Here is a 13,647-nt window from a genome sequence, read left to right on the forward strand (position 1 = left end):
GGCCGCGGGCTGGCTGTGGGGCGCAGGGTGAGGCTCTCCCATCTCTGGGCCCCAGTTTTCTTATCTGAAAAATGGGGGTGTTGACGCCTGATCCAGCCTTGCATGGAGTTAAGTACCAGCAGATGGCATAACCGCAGGTCAGGTCATATTGGGTGTTTTTCCTCTATTCTCTCTAGGGGGGTCAACAACATGAGAAATGGGGTCTTCCGTCAGTGCCTCCCTCAGACCCAACTTTATAACCAGCGGACTTGGCCCTGTCGGTCAGTGCATTTGATTCACTAAGTACCCACGGCGTGCACGGCACTGTGCGGGTTTCTGGGAGGTTATTTATGACTGTTAACACCGAAGATTAACAATACCAGCAGTAGCCAGCATTTATTGAGCATTTGCTAGATCCAAAGCATTATGTGCTTTGCCTCATTTAATTCTGAAAACAAACCTACTAGATAGGAATCGTCAGAACCCCCATTTCTGAAAGAAGACTCAGTCCAGAGGGAGGACGACTTGCCCAAGCCCACACAGTTAGGTTGGACCCCGTTTATTCTCGATTTCAGACCAGATGCTGCAGCCTGCAAGTACCCACGGCCCAGTGGGCGAGGTGAGCCTGTACCCTCCCATAGATGCGACATTCCTAACCCGAGCTTGTGTTTCTCGTGCCCGACACAGGGTCAAACATTCCACCAATGTTGTATCGCCGAGACCTCCCAAGACCTTCCTGAGGAGTTGTTACCATTATTGTTATTATCCGGTTCATACAGATGAGGACACAGAGGCCCTGGGGGTTACACGGGTGGAGAGCTGAGAAGTCAGGACCAAAATCCGGCCTTCCTGACTCCTCCTGTCCCCGCAAAAGGGAGCCGGACACCATGGTACTAAATCCATGCAGAGACAGCCAAGAGTATTGGAACGGAGATCCCAGGGGTCTTCCTGGAGGAAGAGGATCACAAAAGATGGGCTGAACCTGCACAGATTTCCTCTGTCCAGGCCAGCTCAGGCATTTGCCAGAAACTTGGGGACCAGATGGCCACACTCCTCTGAGGGACTCGGAAGGAATCTGTCCCACCTGGCTCGGGAGGACCTCACCCTGCCCTGCCTCACAGGCCGGTCTGCATGCCAGGCCGGGGCTGGCCCATGGCCCACTCATCTCTCCTCATTCTGCAGGCCCCAGGGAGGAAAGTCCAGAGCCAAGGTTATCGTGGGGTTCACATACCCCAGGGAGGGGTGGATACACAAAGCTAAAGGTCATTCAACGCAGCATGACTTGCAATCACAAAAGATTGGAACTGATGTCATGTCTATCAACAGGGTACTGGGTTAAGACACTTTGGTACAATCACATGACTCACGCGTCAGAGGAGATCCTGAGTCCATAATAAAAACTGACGTTTAGGAAGGACTTTACACGTGGTCAGGGTCTCTTCCAAGTGTATCCACTCATTTGGTCCTTACAGCAATCTCAGGAGGGACCACGACCATCACTTTAAAATGAGGAAAGTGAGCACAGAAAGCTCCAGTCCCTCGTCCACGGCTCGTGGCCATGAACAGCAGAGCTGAGATTTGGTGCGGGCAACAGAGGCTGGCTGGGGACCAGCCTGCCACATGCTCTCCCAGCTTCTCTGTCTTGACAAGAGCCCTGGCGCCCTTGGAACCCGGGAAGGAAGAGAGGCACACAGACACCCTTCAGCGCTCCCTGCCCTGTGCCAGCCTGCGGAGCAGGTGCAATTAGAAGAGGCTCGACTGAGGCGTCCTCGTCTGAAGTGGATTCTGATAACTCAGCCGCTGTGGTAGCCAACTTCCCCTCCAGCCAATTACGGCCCGCGGGGCCCACTGATGATTTTTACAGCCTTTCCTGGAGTCATGACAAGGAAAACTAAATGAGCTACAGGACCCCTTTCATCACTAACAGCCGGGTATCACGGTTGGGGGCAGAGGAAGGAAAGAAAAATCACTTTTCTCCCCTACTTTGAGCTAATCAAGAGAACTCGAGCCTGGACGGCCAACATGTTGGTGTTGAGAAAAGCTGTTCTCAAGCAGAACTAATTGGCAACAGAAATGGAATCTTCCCCCTCCCCCCCCCCAAAAAAAGTATAAACATGCTTTCTCCCTGGGAATTACCCTTCAGAATAGGTATTCCAGACATGTGTGTGCAATGGCCCGAGCATGGCCTGGAGTGGACGTCTCCACTCCTGTTGCCCAGCACCCCTGCCCTTCTCCCAAGAACAGCAGCTAGCTTTGGGACACCTCAGGCCCTGATTCGCTGACACTGGTTTGGATAGAACTGATTCCCCCTCAGCTCCAAGGATAAGCCTTGTCAGTTGCTCATGCCAAGGAGCGTATTCCAGGGATATTTCAGGAATGGGCATACAACCCGACAAGAAACAATACGGCACAAGAAAGGAACACTTTATGAGGCTTCTGGAAAAGAGAGCTCTTGCCACTTTAGAGGTGCAGAGAGGTGAAGTAATTTGCCAAGAGTCACACAGCACAGTGGTAGGGGATCAGGATTTGAACCCAAGTCTGTAGGACTGAAGAGTTTGCAACACTTAACTGCTAAGCTCTGCCAAGAGGGGGAATAAACTCCAGAGGAAGCCAGAGAAGCTGGATCCAAACCCAACTCTGTGTGATTCCAGGCAAGTTACTTAACCTCTCTGTTCATCAGTTTCCAGACCTGTAAAGTGGGGCTTATAAGAGCACCTCCACTTGCGGGACCTGAGGGTTGGATGAATTTACAGCAATACATGTAAAGTGTGTGGAAAAGTGCCTGTCTCACGGTGAGGATTTACCCTTACCCCCCTCACACTGTTTCCCACATGTGATGAGAGTCAGACTAAATAAAAGCAGGGGAAGGGGAGGAAGGAGAGGTCGATGCTAGCAGGCTCGGTTCCCCTCCGGGAGCAGCCGTACCACAAAGGTGTGGCACATCAGGAACCCACAGCCTGCTCAGGCTTGGGTATTCTGACCTGGAGAGACAGAGTCGACGGCAGCTGGGCCTGTCTATGTGGTGGTGGTCGAGATCCAGGGGAAATTCCACTCATTCAAGTGGCAAAAAAGTAAGACATCTAACAAATGCCACGTGGTTGAGGGTGGGTGTGAATCGGTACAGCCACATTGGAAAATAGTTCAGTATATTATTTCATATTCCTATGGCCCAGCAATCCTACTCCTGGGTACACGTCTGAGACACACGCCAGCATGAACGTACTAGGACAAGTGCAAGAATGCTCAAAGCAATTCTGTTTATAACAGCAAACAGACAAGTGGAAACAACCCAAAGACCCATAGACTTGGAAAACAAATTCCGGCACACTGCAGAATAGTATACGGCAGTGAAAGTGAATCAACAGCCAGCCACGTGCCGCCATAGATGAATTTTAGTGATAAAATGATTTAAGAACACAGAGGTACCACAGGACAACATATATCTTTTTATAAAGTTCAAAAATAAGTAAAAGTAAATGATACATTATTATGGCATAAATACGTGAGTGATAATACTACTTTTTCAAACAAGAGAAATCAGGATGATGGAAACATTCCGGAGTTGGATGATGGTGGTGATTGCAAAACATTGCGAGCGTGCTAAATGCCACAGAACTGTACCCTGGAAAATGGTGACTATGGTAAGTTTTATATTATGGATCTCTTACTACAATTTTCTAAAAACCAAGGGAAAGATAAACACAAAGTTCAAGTAGTAGCTACCACAGTGGAAGGAGCACGTACCTGGTTATAAATAATTGTCACAGCTGTTTGTGGGTTGGGTGGGTAAATGGGGACATTCAATTGTCTCTTTCACCTGGGCTGTGATTAATTGAAGTCACCTGAGGTCCATTTTGTAAAGACTTGAGGAAAGCTCTCTGGACCTGGATTTGGGGACCAGGGATCTAATGGGTGCCCCTGGGCAAGTGAGAAAAGACCTTGGGCCGTTCCCGCTGCTGCCAACCAGGCACCAGCCTATCGGGCATCTGGCGGGTGGGTGCAACCAATGGTCTGGAGGTACCACTTAAGCCCACCTCCTCATGCCTCCACCTGCAGGGCCTTCCCCTCCCCTCGCTCATTCTCCCCTGGGGAGTGAGTTTGGAGGGCGATGCTAGGCTCGCTCCTCATCAGAGGGCTGCCTGCAGCACTGGGTGGTGGGAGAGGTGATTCAGTTCAAGGGACAACACGGTCACAGCCACCTGGCCAAGACAGACTCCGAGTCCCATCACCTGCCTGACTCCTGGGTTTATCCGAACTCAGGTAAGAAAGAGGGGGTTGTTTACCGGGTCCTCCAAGGCCACCTGAGACAGAGAAGGGGGGTGTGAGTATAGGGGCCACATGAAGAGCCTGGAACCTGGGCCTGGTTGGTCTGACGGGCACATGTGAGGATGCACGATTCCACAGACTCTCATTGTTTTGCAAAGGAGCGGCTGCTTGGTGAGTTAGCACGGGCTATTAAAATGCGGTATTCATAAATGAAATATAGCATGCAGCTAGAGGTGCCCAGGGACCCTAATTCAGTCTGACCGCTTTGTCACCCTTGGCAACGTAGCAAAGCGAATATGCCATAAGTCTTAACTGAGTACCTACTATGGGCTACAGCACTGAACAAAACAGGCCAAAATAAATAAATAAATAAATAAAAAACCTGCCCTCAGGAAACTCACATTCTAGTAGAGGATATTTTGAAAAAGAAAAATAATATATTATTTTTAGATGATGGAAAGAGGTACGGAGTGAGCCATGTGGAGATCTGGGAATGAGTGTCCCAGGCAGAGGGGAAGGCAAGTGCAAAGGTCCTGAGGCAGTACTGAGCCTGGCTCACTTGAGAACAGTGAATGTGGCGAGGGGCAGGGCAGGGCAGAATCTGGAGATGAGGTCCAGATTTTGCGGGGCCTGGTGGCCGTGGTTAGGAGCAGGGAGCCAGGCCTGTGGGAGGAGGGTGTCCTGAGCAGAGGAGGGGCAGGATCTGACTTCCTTTTAATAAGACCTGCTGGCTGCAGGTGTAGAACAGCCCATCAGAGAGGCAAGAGGAGAAGCAGAGACATCCGTGAGGACGCAACCACAACAGTCCAGAGAGGGATGATGGCCACAGGGACGAGGGTGGCGGCAGTGGAGGTGACGGGAAGCCAGCAGCTTCCGGAGACAGGTTGAGGGTAGAGCCAATAGAATGTCTTTTTTACTGAAAAGTGGAAGCAGCTGGGCTCTACTCATGTGTTTTGCAGTCAAGAAAGTTTGAGACCTGGTTTGAAAATAGAGATGTGGTTGTCAAAACGGCTCCCTTCTCACAACCTCCTGGGGCTTCTGTTATGCAGGCATTGAAAGGAGTGGTTTAGGTCTTCATGTGCTAACAGGGAAAGACACCGGGGTGTATTGTCAAGTGAGACAAGGAAGATGCGGAATAAAATGTAAGAATGACCTCATTTTTGAACATTAAAATTACATATACGAGTGAATGAACGGTCTGGAAGAACAGACAGTGGTTACCTGGAGCGGAACCCACTGAGATTTAAAGTCAGGATTGCCCTTCCTACATGCAAAATAAAAGAATCCAAAAACCCTGGTTTTAGCTCCTTTTAAGATTGCTGTGGGCGGGGCTCGCTTCCTGCCATCCCAGCCTCACTTCTCATAGGCGGCCAGTGTCCCCACCTGGGCCTCCTCCTTGGCTAGGCCTGTAAGAAGGCAGAACAGGGGAATGAGAAATATTTTCCTCTCGTGCTTGCGGGCCTGGGAGACTGGAAAGGGCCCACCTGGCTCCTAGGCTTTCTAAAAATAGAAAGTTTTCTGAACTTTCCAATAGGTTTGGCTTAGCTGTTCCTCCTCCATGTTCCAAGACGCCATTTTGATTAGAGAATCATGTGTTGTGCATGAAAATCAAGGATGGCAGGAGCGAGACCTGAAAAGGGATGGAATTTACAGGGAGCTGCCCCTGATGGGACCCAGAAACGCCCTGCGAATGTGGAGGGGCGGGGGGGGGGCACCGAGAATGCAGGGACCCAGGGCCTTTGTGCTGCCTGAGCTGGGGCCCTGGACGCAGCCGGTGCAAATAACACCTTCTGACCCTCCCGATCTCTGCATCCATTCCAGCGCTTAGAGCAGGAGAGAGGAGTTTGGCTGTTGGGTTTGTTTGAGGCCAGAGGAGGAAGTTGAGGGATTGTGTCCAAGGCCCAGTGCCTGGAGTTTGAATCCCTTTGGGTGAGAGCTGAGGACGGTCCATGACAAGATTTCTAAGACCCTGGGCACAAGCATGTATGCTGTGGGGCCAGTGGTGTGTTGGTAAAGGTTTAACAACCAGCTTTCCAGGGGAAAGTGTATGTGTGGGTATGCACGTGCACACATGTGTACAAATATAGGCACTTACTCATGCTTGCACACATAAACACATATATACTCAGGTTTACTATAGATTGTATTGATGGAAAGGATGTATAGCCCACAACTTACACATAAACATAAAATGTACAATAGCCCCCCCTTTTGTAAATTTCATATACTCAGTTGATTCACACAGGACATTTTTGTTGATTTTTGCCCCCAACTCTTGTATCTGTTGTCACCCTATGGTTATAATTGATGAGTGACTGTAGTTCTTTCCAGAACGTTGGCTGATATCTGCCTTTACCTTAAGGACTGAGACAAAAATGATACATCAAAGTGCAGGTCGGAACTTTCCTGGTTTGTCAGCGAAGTGTGCAACTTCCCTGCTTTTTGGTGTTATTCCCACTGTAACAATTAGAGACGTGACGCACTTTTATGTTTAACCTGCATCATCCTTTTCTCCCTCCCTTTCTTTGTCTAGATCACTTTGTCTGTTGACCTAGACAGTCAACAAAACAATAAATCAAGCCCTGAGCTGTACTGTTTGCCAATTCCCGTAGTGTAATTACTCCCACCATAGCTGACTTCAGGCTACCAACTTAAGTCGCAAAAAATGGAATTGGGAAGAGATCTGCAATAGTGCACTGTTAGGGGGTGTTCCCACCAGACAGACACACCGGACGTGAATATCCCCAGGAGAACCAGTAACAGTAACATGTAGTTTTAAAAACTGGAAAGTGATGAGTTTTGAGCACTTACGACCTTTGTTTTTTGTTTTTTTAAATTTATTTCATTTATTTATTTTTTGGCTATGTTGAGTCTTCGTTGCTGCGTGCGGGCTTTCTCTAGTTGTGGCGAGCAGGGGCTGCTCTTCGTTGCGGTGCGTGGGCTTCTCATTGTGGTGGCTTTTCTTGTTGCAGAGCACAGGCTCTAGGTGTGTGGGCTTCAGTAGTTGTGGCACGTGGGCTTCAGTAGTTGTGGCTCGCGGGCTCTAGAGCACAGGCTCAGTAGTTATGGCGCACGGGCTTAGTTGCTCCATGGCATGTGGGATCTTCCCGGACCAGGGCTCGAACCCGTGTCCCCTGCATTGGCAGGCGGACTCTTAACCACTGCGCCACCAGGGAAGCCCCACGACCTTTGTTTTTAATTAAATTTATTTAATTATAAGTTTATGTAGCTTAATTTTTAATAATGGCTCTGGTTAGCAACGAGTTCACCAAATTCCTGAAAATCTGACAGTCGGCTTTTGCGAGCCAGTCCAAGCTGGCTCCAGCACGCCACCCGTGCAGGGACCACATGGCAGAGAGTGTCACGGGCTGGGGAGGAAGCCCTTCCCTCCACCTCTGCCCAGAACCCAGAGCAGCTCAGGCAATAAGCAGCTGGAGTCTGGCCGCACCAGATGGGTGCTGGCAACAGTGAATTTCTCCCAGTGGCCTTGGCGGCAGAGGCGAGGGACTAGTTTGCAAGCCAATGTGAAACATCCCTTTGGAGTTCCCCAGAAGGAACTGGGGGACCCTGGGGGTGCTGAGCTTCCAATGACACGTAGGTGAGGGCTCTGTAAGTGGCAGACATCTGGGTTAAATCACTCTGTGCCAAACCTAAGCTGCGGGACTGAGCTGGGCTTTCAGCGTTTCATGAGGCTTTTCTGAAGCTTGCGGGGCCCTAGGACTGTTCTCGCTGACAGCAGTCACGGGGCACTGCAGGCCAGCAATCACTTCTTCAAGCCCATCTTAATCCCAGCCTCCTCCGGCGCCTTCCCTGATGCGCTGGGGGACTCGCGGGGAGATTTTCCTCCTCTTTAAGCTTGTGTCTCACCCACGTTTAGAACATAAGTGCCTTCCAGCCAGAGTCATAGCAATTTAGAGTTGTAAAGAGATTTTAGAGATTTCCTAAAATAATCTCGTTTTATAGATGAGAGAAGGGGAGTGACTTGCACAAGATTACAGAAATCAAGGGCAGAACTGTGTAGGGTGACCAGCTGTCCCGGGACTGAGGGGGTCTCCTGGGACAAGTTGGTCACTCTTGAGCTAGGACCACCAGTCGGGTCTCAACTCAAGCCCAAGGCAGAGGGTCTGGGCCAGTCCTAGAAAGAAAAGGAGCGAGTACAGAGCTGCTGCGGGATGGAATTTTCCAAGGGAAGAGAAAAGAGGAGGCCATATCTGGGTGCTGGGACTTCCAGCTCTACCCAGATGGCTGGCACCCGAGGGATTTCCCACCTGCCACAGCCCTGCTGTGGATTTCCCCGCCCTTGATGTAACATGCATCCTCCTTGTCTCTGCCAGAGAGACACTAGCTGACTTTATCTGCATCTTATCTCTTGGCTGCTGTCACCACACCTTCAGGGATGTATATGCAAATAGCCTACGATAATATTAATATGTGATTCCCCCCAAGGGAGGCATGTGGAAAGCACTGTATGTGTTTCACAATTCTGTTTCGTCCAGAGGAGCAGTGGGGGCCCAGAATGATTCGAAACAGATTTTTGAAAAAGGCAAAATAAAACTGGAACAAAACCTCATAGAGGCATGTGCCACTCTCCCCACCCCCAGCTCTCCCCACCCCTGCCTAATATTAACTCTCTTCTCTCATTCCCCGGGAGCCTAGTACAGCAAGGGGCATCAGGCCCTCTCCGTTCCAGCCAGGAGCCCCTGCCCATCCCTGGGCTGACATACCCTCTAAATGTTGCAGGCTGATCAGCCCGGTGCTTCGTCTGTCCCACTGTTCTTCTTCCTCATACACATAACACTCCCCTGACACCCTCTCCTCCTTCACCTCTACTTCCTGGGATAGTCACAGACTCAGAGAACACAGAAGTCCCGGCTACTCCTGGAGGCGGAGAGCTTCTGAGATCTGACTCTCATCTCTGCCACTGACCAGCTGTGTGACCTTGGGCAAGTCACTTCATTTCTCTATGCCTCCATTTGCTCAATGTACAACGAGAATAAGAGTAATCATCCCTGTCCTGCCAGGGGCTCATGGGGATTCTCTGAGCTAAAGCTTCAGCAAAGCCTGGCACAGTGCCTGGCATGCAGCAGACCCACACAACATAGCAGTCGTAGGGAATTCCCTGGAGTCCAGTGGTTAGGACTCTGCACTTTCACTGAAAGGGCCGGGATTCATTCCCTGGTCGGGGAATTAAGATCCTGCAAGCTGCCCGGCGCTGCTAAACACAAGGAAAAAACAGTAGTCATAGTAAGAGCCCCTTAAAGATCACCTAGTTCAACCCCTCATTGTAGGGATGGACAAAGGGAGGCCCAGAGAGGGGAAGGAAGTTGCCCAAGGCCACACAGCAAGATGCTGCCATCTCATCTCAGCCTCAACGCTTGGGGAGCTGCAGGTGGGATGTGCGGATGCCCTCCTCACACCCCGACTCCCTCTAAAGTCTGGTCCACGCCAGCTGCACACGGAGCAGTCGCTTCGCACTCACCATCGAGCAGGTCTCGACATTCAGGGCCGTGTCACGCCGTCCTCCTGGAAGCAACACGGCTTTCTCTATCGCTGAAGCGAGCGTCGGCTCCCATCGGCTGCGGGGCTCGGGAGACCAGCCTATAGGGACTGGCCGCTCGGAAGATGGCCTCGGAGGACCCCCTGCCCGCGATCTTCCTCGTGGTGCCGTGGGGACGGCGCGCGGCCGCCAGCCGGGCTCCGATAAAGCAGCCTGGCTCTTATCCGGCCTGTGTCAGGGTGCAGGCGGCCGCGGAGCTGGGGTTCCAGGAAGCCCGCCTGGGGCCCCCCCGGCCGGCCCCGTTCCCCCCGGATGCTGCCTGCCGCTCTGGCCGCGGCCGATTGCCCGTCAGTGTCACTCTGAGCTCTGCCAGGGAGAATTCCATGCTGGCCCCCTGCAGGCGGAGCCCCACCCCTTCACGGCCCACCCCCACTCGCATCTTGGCAAGGGGACCGGGAAAGGCAGCTAATTTCAAGTCCGTACAGCGTTTGTGGTCGTGTCCTGAACTCTCCACGATTAATCACGGAGCATCTGATTTCTGCTTTGCCTCAGAGGGGGGTGTGGGGAGGCCTGGAAGTTTCTGTTTACTCATTCTGCACCGGGCTTCGTGCTAATCACAAACAGACGGGACCCAGCCTCCCGCTCGCTCCCCCGCCCTCTTCTCCCTCTTCCTACCTTGCCACTTTCGGGTCGCTCTCCTCACTCTTTCTCCTTTCCCTCCTTTCTTCCCTCCTTCCCATCTGTTCCCTGCCTCTGTCCCAGATCCGGTCCTCCGTACACCCCTTCCTCTGGTCCTGGTTCCCCCCAAGCCCCCTCTGCACCTCCCATTTCTCCTGGGATGTAAATTAGCTTGGCCTTTTCCCTTTACATCTTTACAGCTAGTGGTCAGCCTCTTTTCTTTCTTTACAACCTAATTATTTCAGGGTTTGCCCCGCCGCCCAACCCCCATTACATGGGTGTGTAGAACTCCTATGAACTTGACTGTGTGTCCCAGTCAAGGGTGGAGTCCAGATACAAGGCACTGCTCCTTTGGTCACCTCGGCACATCTCGGCTTTCGGATTTCGGATTCTGCTCAGGGATGGACCCAGAAACAAAGGCCCCATTCATCGCCACCACGGAGAGCCCACCCCCCAGCCATGGTGCCTCCCAGCCTGTAACACCTAGGGATAAATTTCTCTCTGCTGCCCCTTGGCTCCGTGCCACCCTGCAGCCACTGCAGACAAGAAATCAGGAATAAACAGCCCCAAAGAAGAGAAACTGACACCCCTTCCCACAGCCACAAACACACATACTCTGAAGGGTAATTTGGCAAGACCTTTAAAAACCAGAAATGGGCGTAAGCTGCCACCCAGAACATCACTTAATGCACGTCCACGAGGTGGCATGCACATAGACGTTTGTTTAAAAAAAAAAAAAAAGGTTTATCACAGGCAACATTGGAAATAAATATCCATCCCAAAAAATGACTGGTTAAATAGAATATAATAAATAGAATATGAAAGAATCGTACTATCCCGGGCAGGGATTCAGAGGGTGAGCTGCATCTGTATGTAACAATGGAGATGGGTCTCCAAGACATATTATCGAGTGAAAAGAGGGTCAGAATGATACATTCAGTATCATCCTGATTGTGTAACCCTCCGCCCTTATACACACATAAAATGAAAGGCTATGGAAACACATAAAGCCAGGAAAATAGTCTATAAGGATATAAACAACACTGAGCCATTACCTCTGGGAAGTGGGGGAGGCAGAAGTTTAAGCGTGGTGCTCTTACCTGTAGCAGCTTCATTCTGAAAAGTGAAAATGGATTCATCTGTTACCTAGATTCCCAACCAGCTTCCTTCACCAGTGACATTGCACCCTATACCCGGAGAAAATTTCATCCACCCGTTTGCCTCCTTGGACTAGCTCAAAGAATTCTATAATCTGTCAGCTGAGAACTGAACAGCAGTCCTGAGGAGTGAACCCAGAAGTTCTACAAGCACTCTAGTTTGATCACCTCTAGTCAGGTGTTGGGACCCAGAGCTGAAACTGACATTGCACTGAGTGAAATTCCTTAAGAGCCAGGGAGCTGTCAAAGTTACTCCGGAGTGGGCTTAGGTCTCCTGGAAAGGAGGCCGGCAGATCTATATTTGAAAGCAAAGTATTGGAAAGTTGATGGCTTGGTTTTCAGGAAGCAATGTCACCTACTCTAACTTGCAAAACATGAAAACCACTCTGAAGTGTTTTAAAGGAGTGAACATGTTCAGACTTCATGCCAAGAAAAGGGTTGCCGAGAAGCACGGTTTCGGTTCAGCCGTTTCTCTCCTGCTCACCGACCAAGTGCACAACCACATCTCACGGGCACAACAGGCAGGCGAGCCTGGCACTCCACACAGGGTGCTTCGCACGTGCTGTGATGTGATGGAATTCACCAGAATGCTCTCTGTCCCCACTTGTCCAGTGCCTGCGGGCTTTGGGAATTCAACTGCAAAGAAGACAAATGATGCTTTTCACAGCCCCGAGCCAGTGGGGGCACCAGCCCCTCCTCCTCGTCCTCCAGGGCAGAAAGGAACCCCAGCTTTGGAGCCGGGCAGTCTCAGACTTGGTGTTTCCAGCCATCTGAGGGAGTGGCAGAGTGAGACCATGCCGTTCCCAAAGCAGGCCTCACATAGGGTCAGTGCCCAAGATGACTTTGGGTGACACACAGGACACTGAACAGCACTGCCCCTAGAGTGGGAACGTCATTTTACTCCAGTGGCAATTCTCTTCCCATCCCATTTGGCCTGGGACAGAGTCTCAGCTTTGTGCTAATCTGTCTTTAACACCTCTACCGTCTACTAATCTCTCTTTCTGACAAAGAAAAAGCAGGCCTCAGGCTTAGGTCAGCCAGCAGCCAACAGCATCCAGCTAGAATCCTGTTTGGCAAGTGATCACGGTTTTCCACTGTCTTCCACTTTCCTATCTGTAATTTTTTTAAGTTTAAAAGGGAGTCCATCAGCTAAGGGAAAATCTGACAAAACCTTAATAAGGCACAGAGTTTAGTTAATAATGATGTATCAATATTGGTCATTAGTTATGACAAATGTACCATAGCAATGTAAGATGACAAGAGGGGCAATTAGAAATTGGGTACAGGGTATGTAGAGTTCCCTGTACCGTCTTTGCCACTTTTCTGTAAGTTTCAAACTATTCCAAGATTGAAAGCTTAGTGGTGATCATTTTGTAATGTGTAGAAATATCGAATCACTATGTTGTGTTAGAGGAACTCACGTAGTGTTGTAGGTCAATTGTTCAAAAACAAACTCATAGAAAAGGAGATCAGAGGCGGGGGTTTGGGGGAGGGGGGAATTGGATGAAGGTAGTCAAAAGGTACAAGCTTCCGGTTATAAGATAAATAAGTACTAGGGATGTAATGCACAACACAATTAATATAATCGACACGGCTGTACATTATATGTGAAAGTTGTTAGGAGGGTGAATCCTAAGAGTTCTCATCATAAGGAGAGAATCTTTCTTTTTCCTTTATTTTGTATCTGTATGAGATGATGAATGCTCACTGGAGTTATTACCGTAATTATTTCATGACGTACATAAGTCCAATCATTATGTTGTACACCTTAAACTTATACAGTGCTGTATGTCAATTATATCTCAATAAAACTGAAAGAAGAATAAGTAAATAAAATTGAAAGTTTATTTAACTATGTTTAATGGACCCAGAAAAAAAGTAAGTCCGTGGTTTTTTTTTTTTTTTTGCGGTATGCGGGCCTCTCACTGTTGTGGCCTCTCCCGTTGCAGAGCACAGGCTACGGACGCGCAGGCTCAGCGGCCATGGCTCACGGGCTTAGCCGCTCCGCGGCATGTGGGATCTTCCCGGACTGGGGCACGAACCCGTGTCTCCTGCATCGGCAGGCGGACT

At 50.2% G+C, this 13,647-nt stretch overlaps 1 protein-coding gene across 4 annotated transcripts in view; it reads right to left on the bottom strand.

The window, feature by feature from the left end:
- Positions 1–10,152, bottom strand: part of RIPOR3 (RIPOR family member 3) — a 75,529-nt gene extending 65,377 nt beyond the window's left edge. For 2 of the 4 annotated variants that reach the window (XM_067708444.1, XM_067708443.1), the window contains exon 1: positions 9,725–10,152. In XM_067708444.1, the coding sequence (XP_067564545.1) occupies positions 9,725–9,727 (3 nt within the window). In that variant the 5' untranslated portion in view covers positions 9,728–10,152. The remainder of the gene's footprint in view (positions 1–9,724) is intronic. The other 2 variants (XM_067708445.1, XM_067708442.1) reach the window with 1 other exon arrangement.
- Between the last annotated feature and the right edge of the window lie 3,495 nt (positions 10,153–13,647).

The sequence above is a fragment of the Pseudorca crassidens genome, chromosome 15, assembly GCF_039906515.1.
Source record: "Pseudorca crassidens isolate mPseCra1 chromosome 15, mPseCra1.hap1, whole genome shotgun sequence".
Taxonomy (NCBI): Eukaryota; Metazoa; Chordata; class Mammalia; order Artiodactyla; family Delphinidae; genus Pseudorca; species Pseudorca crassidens.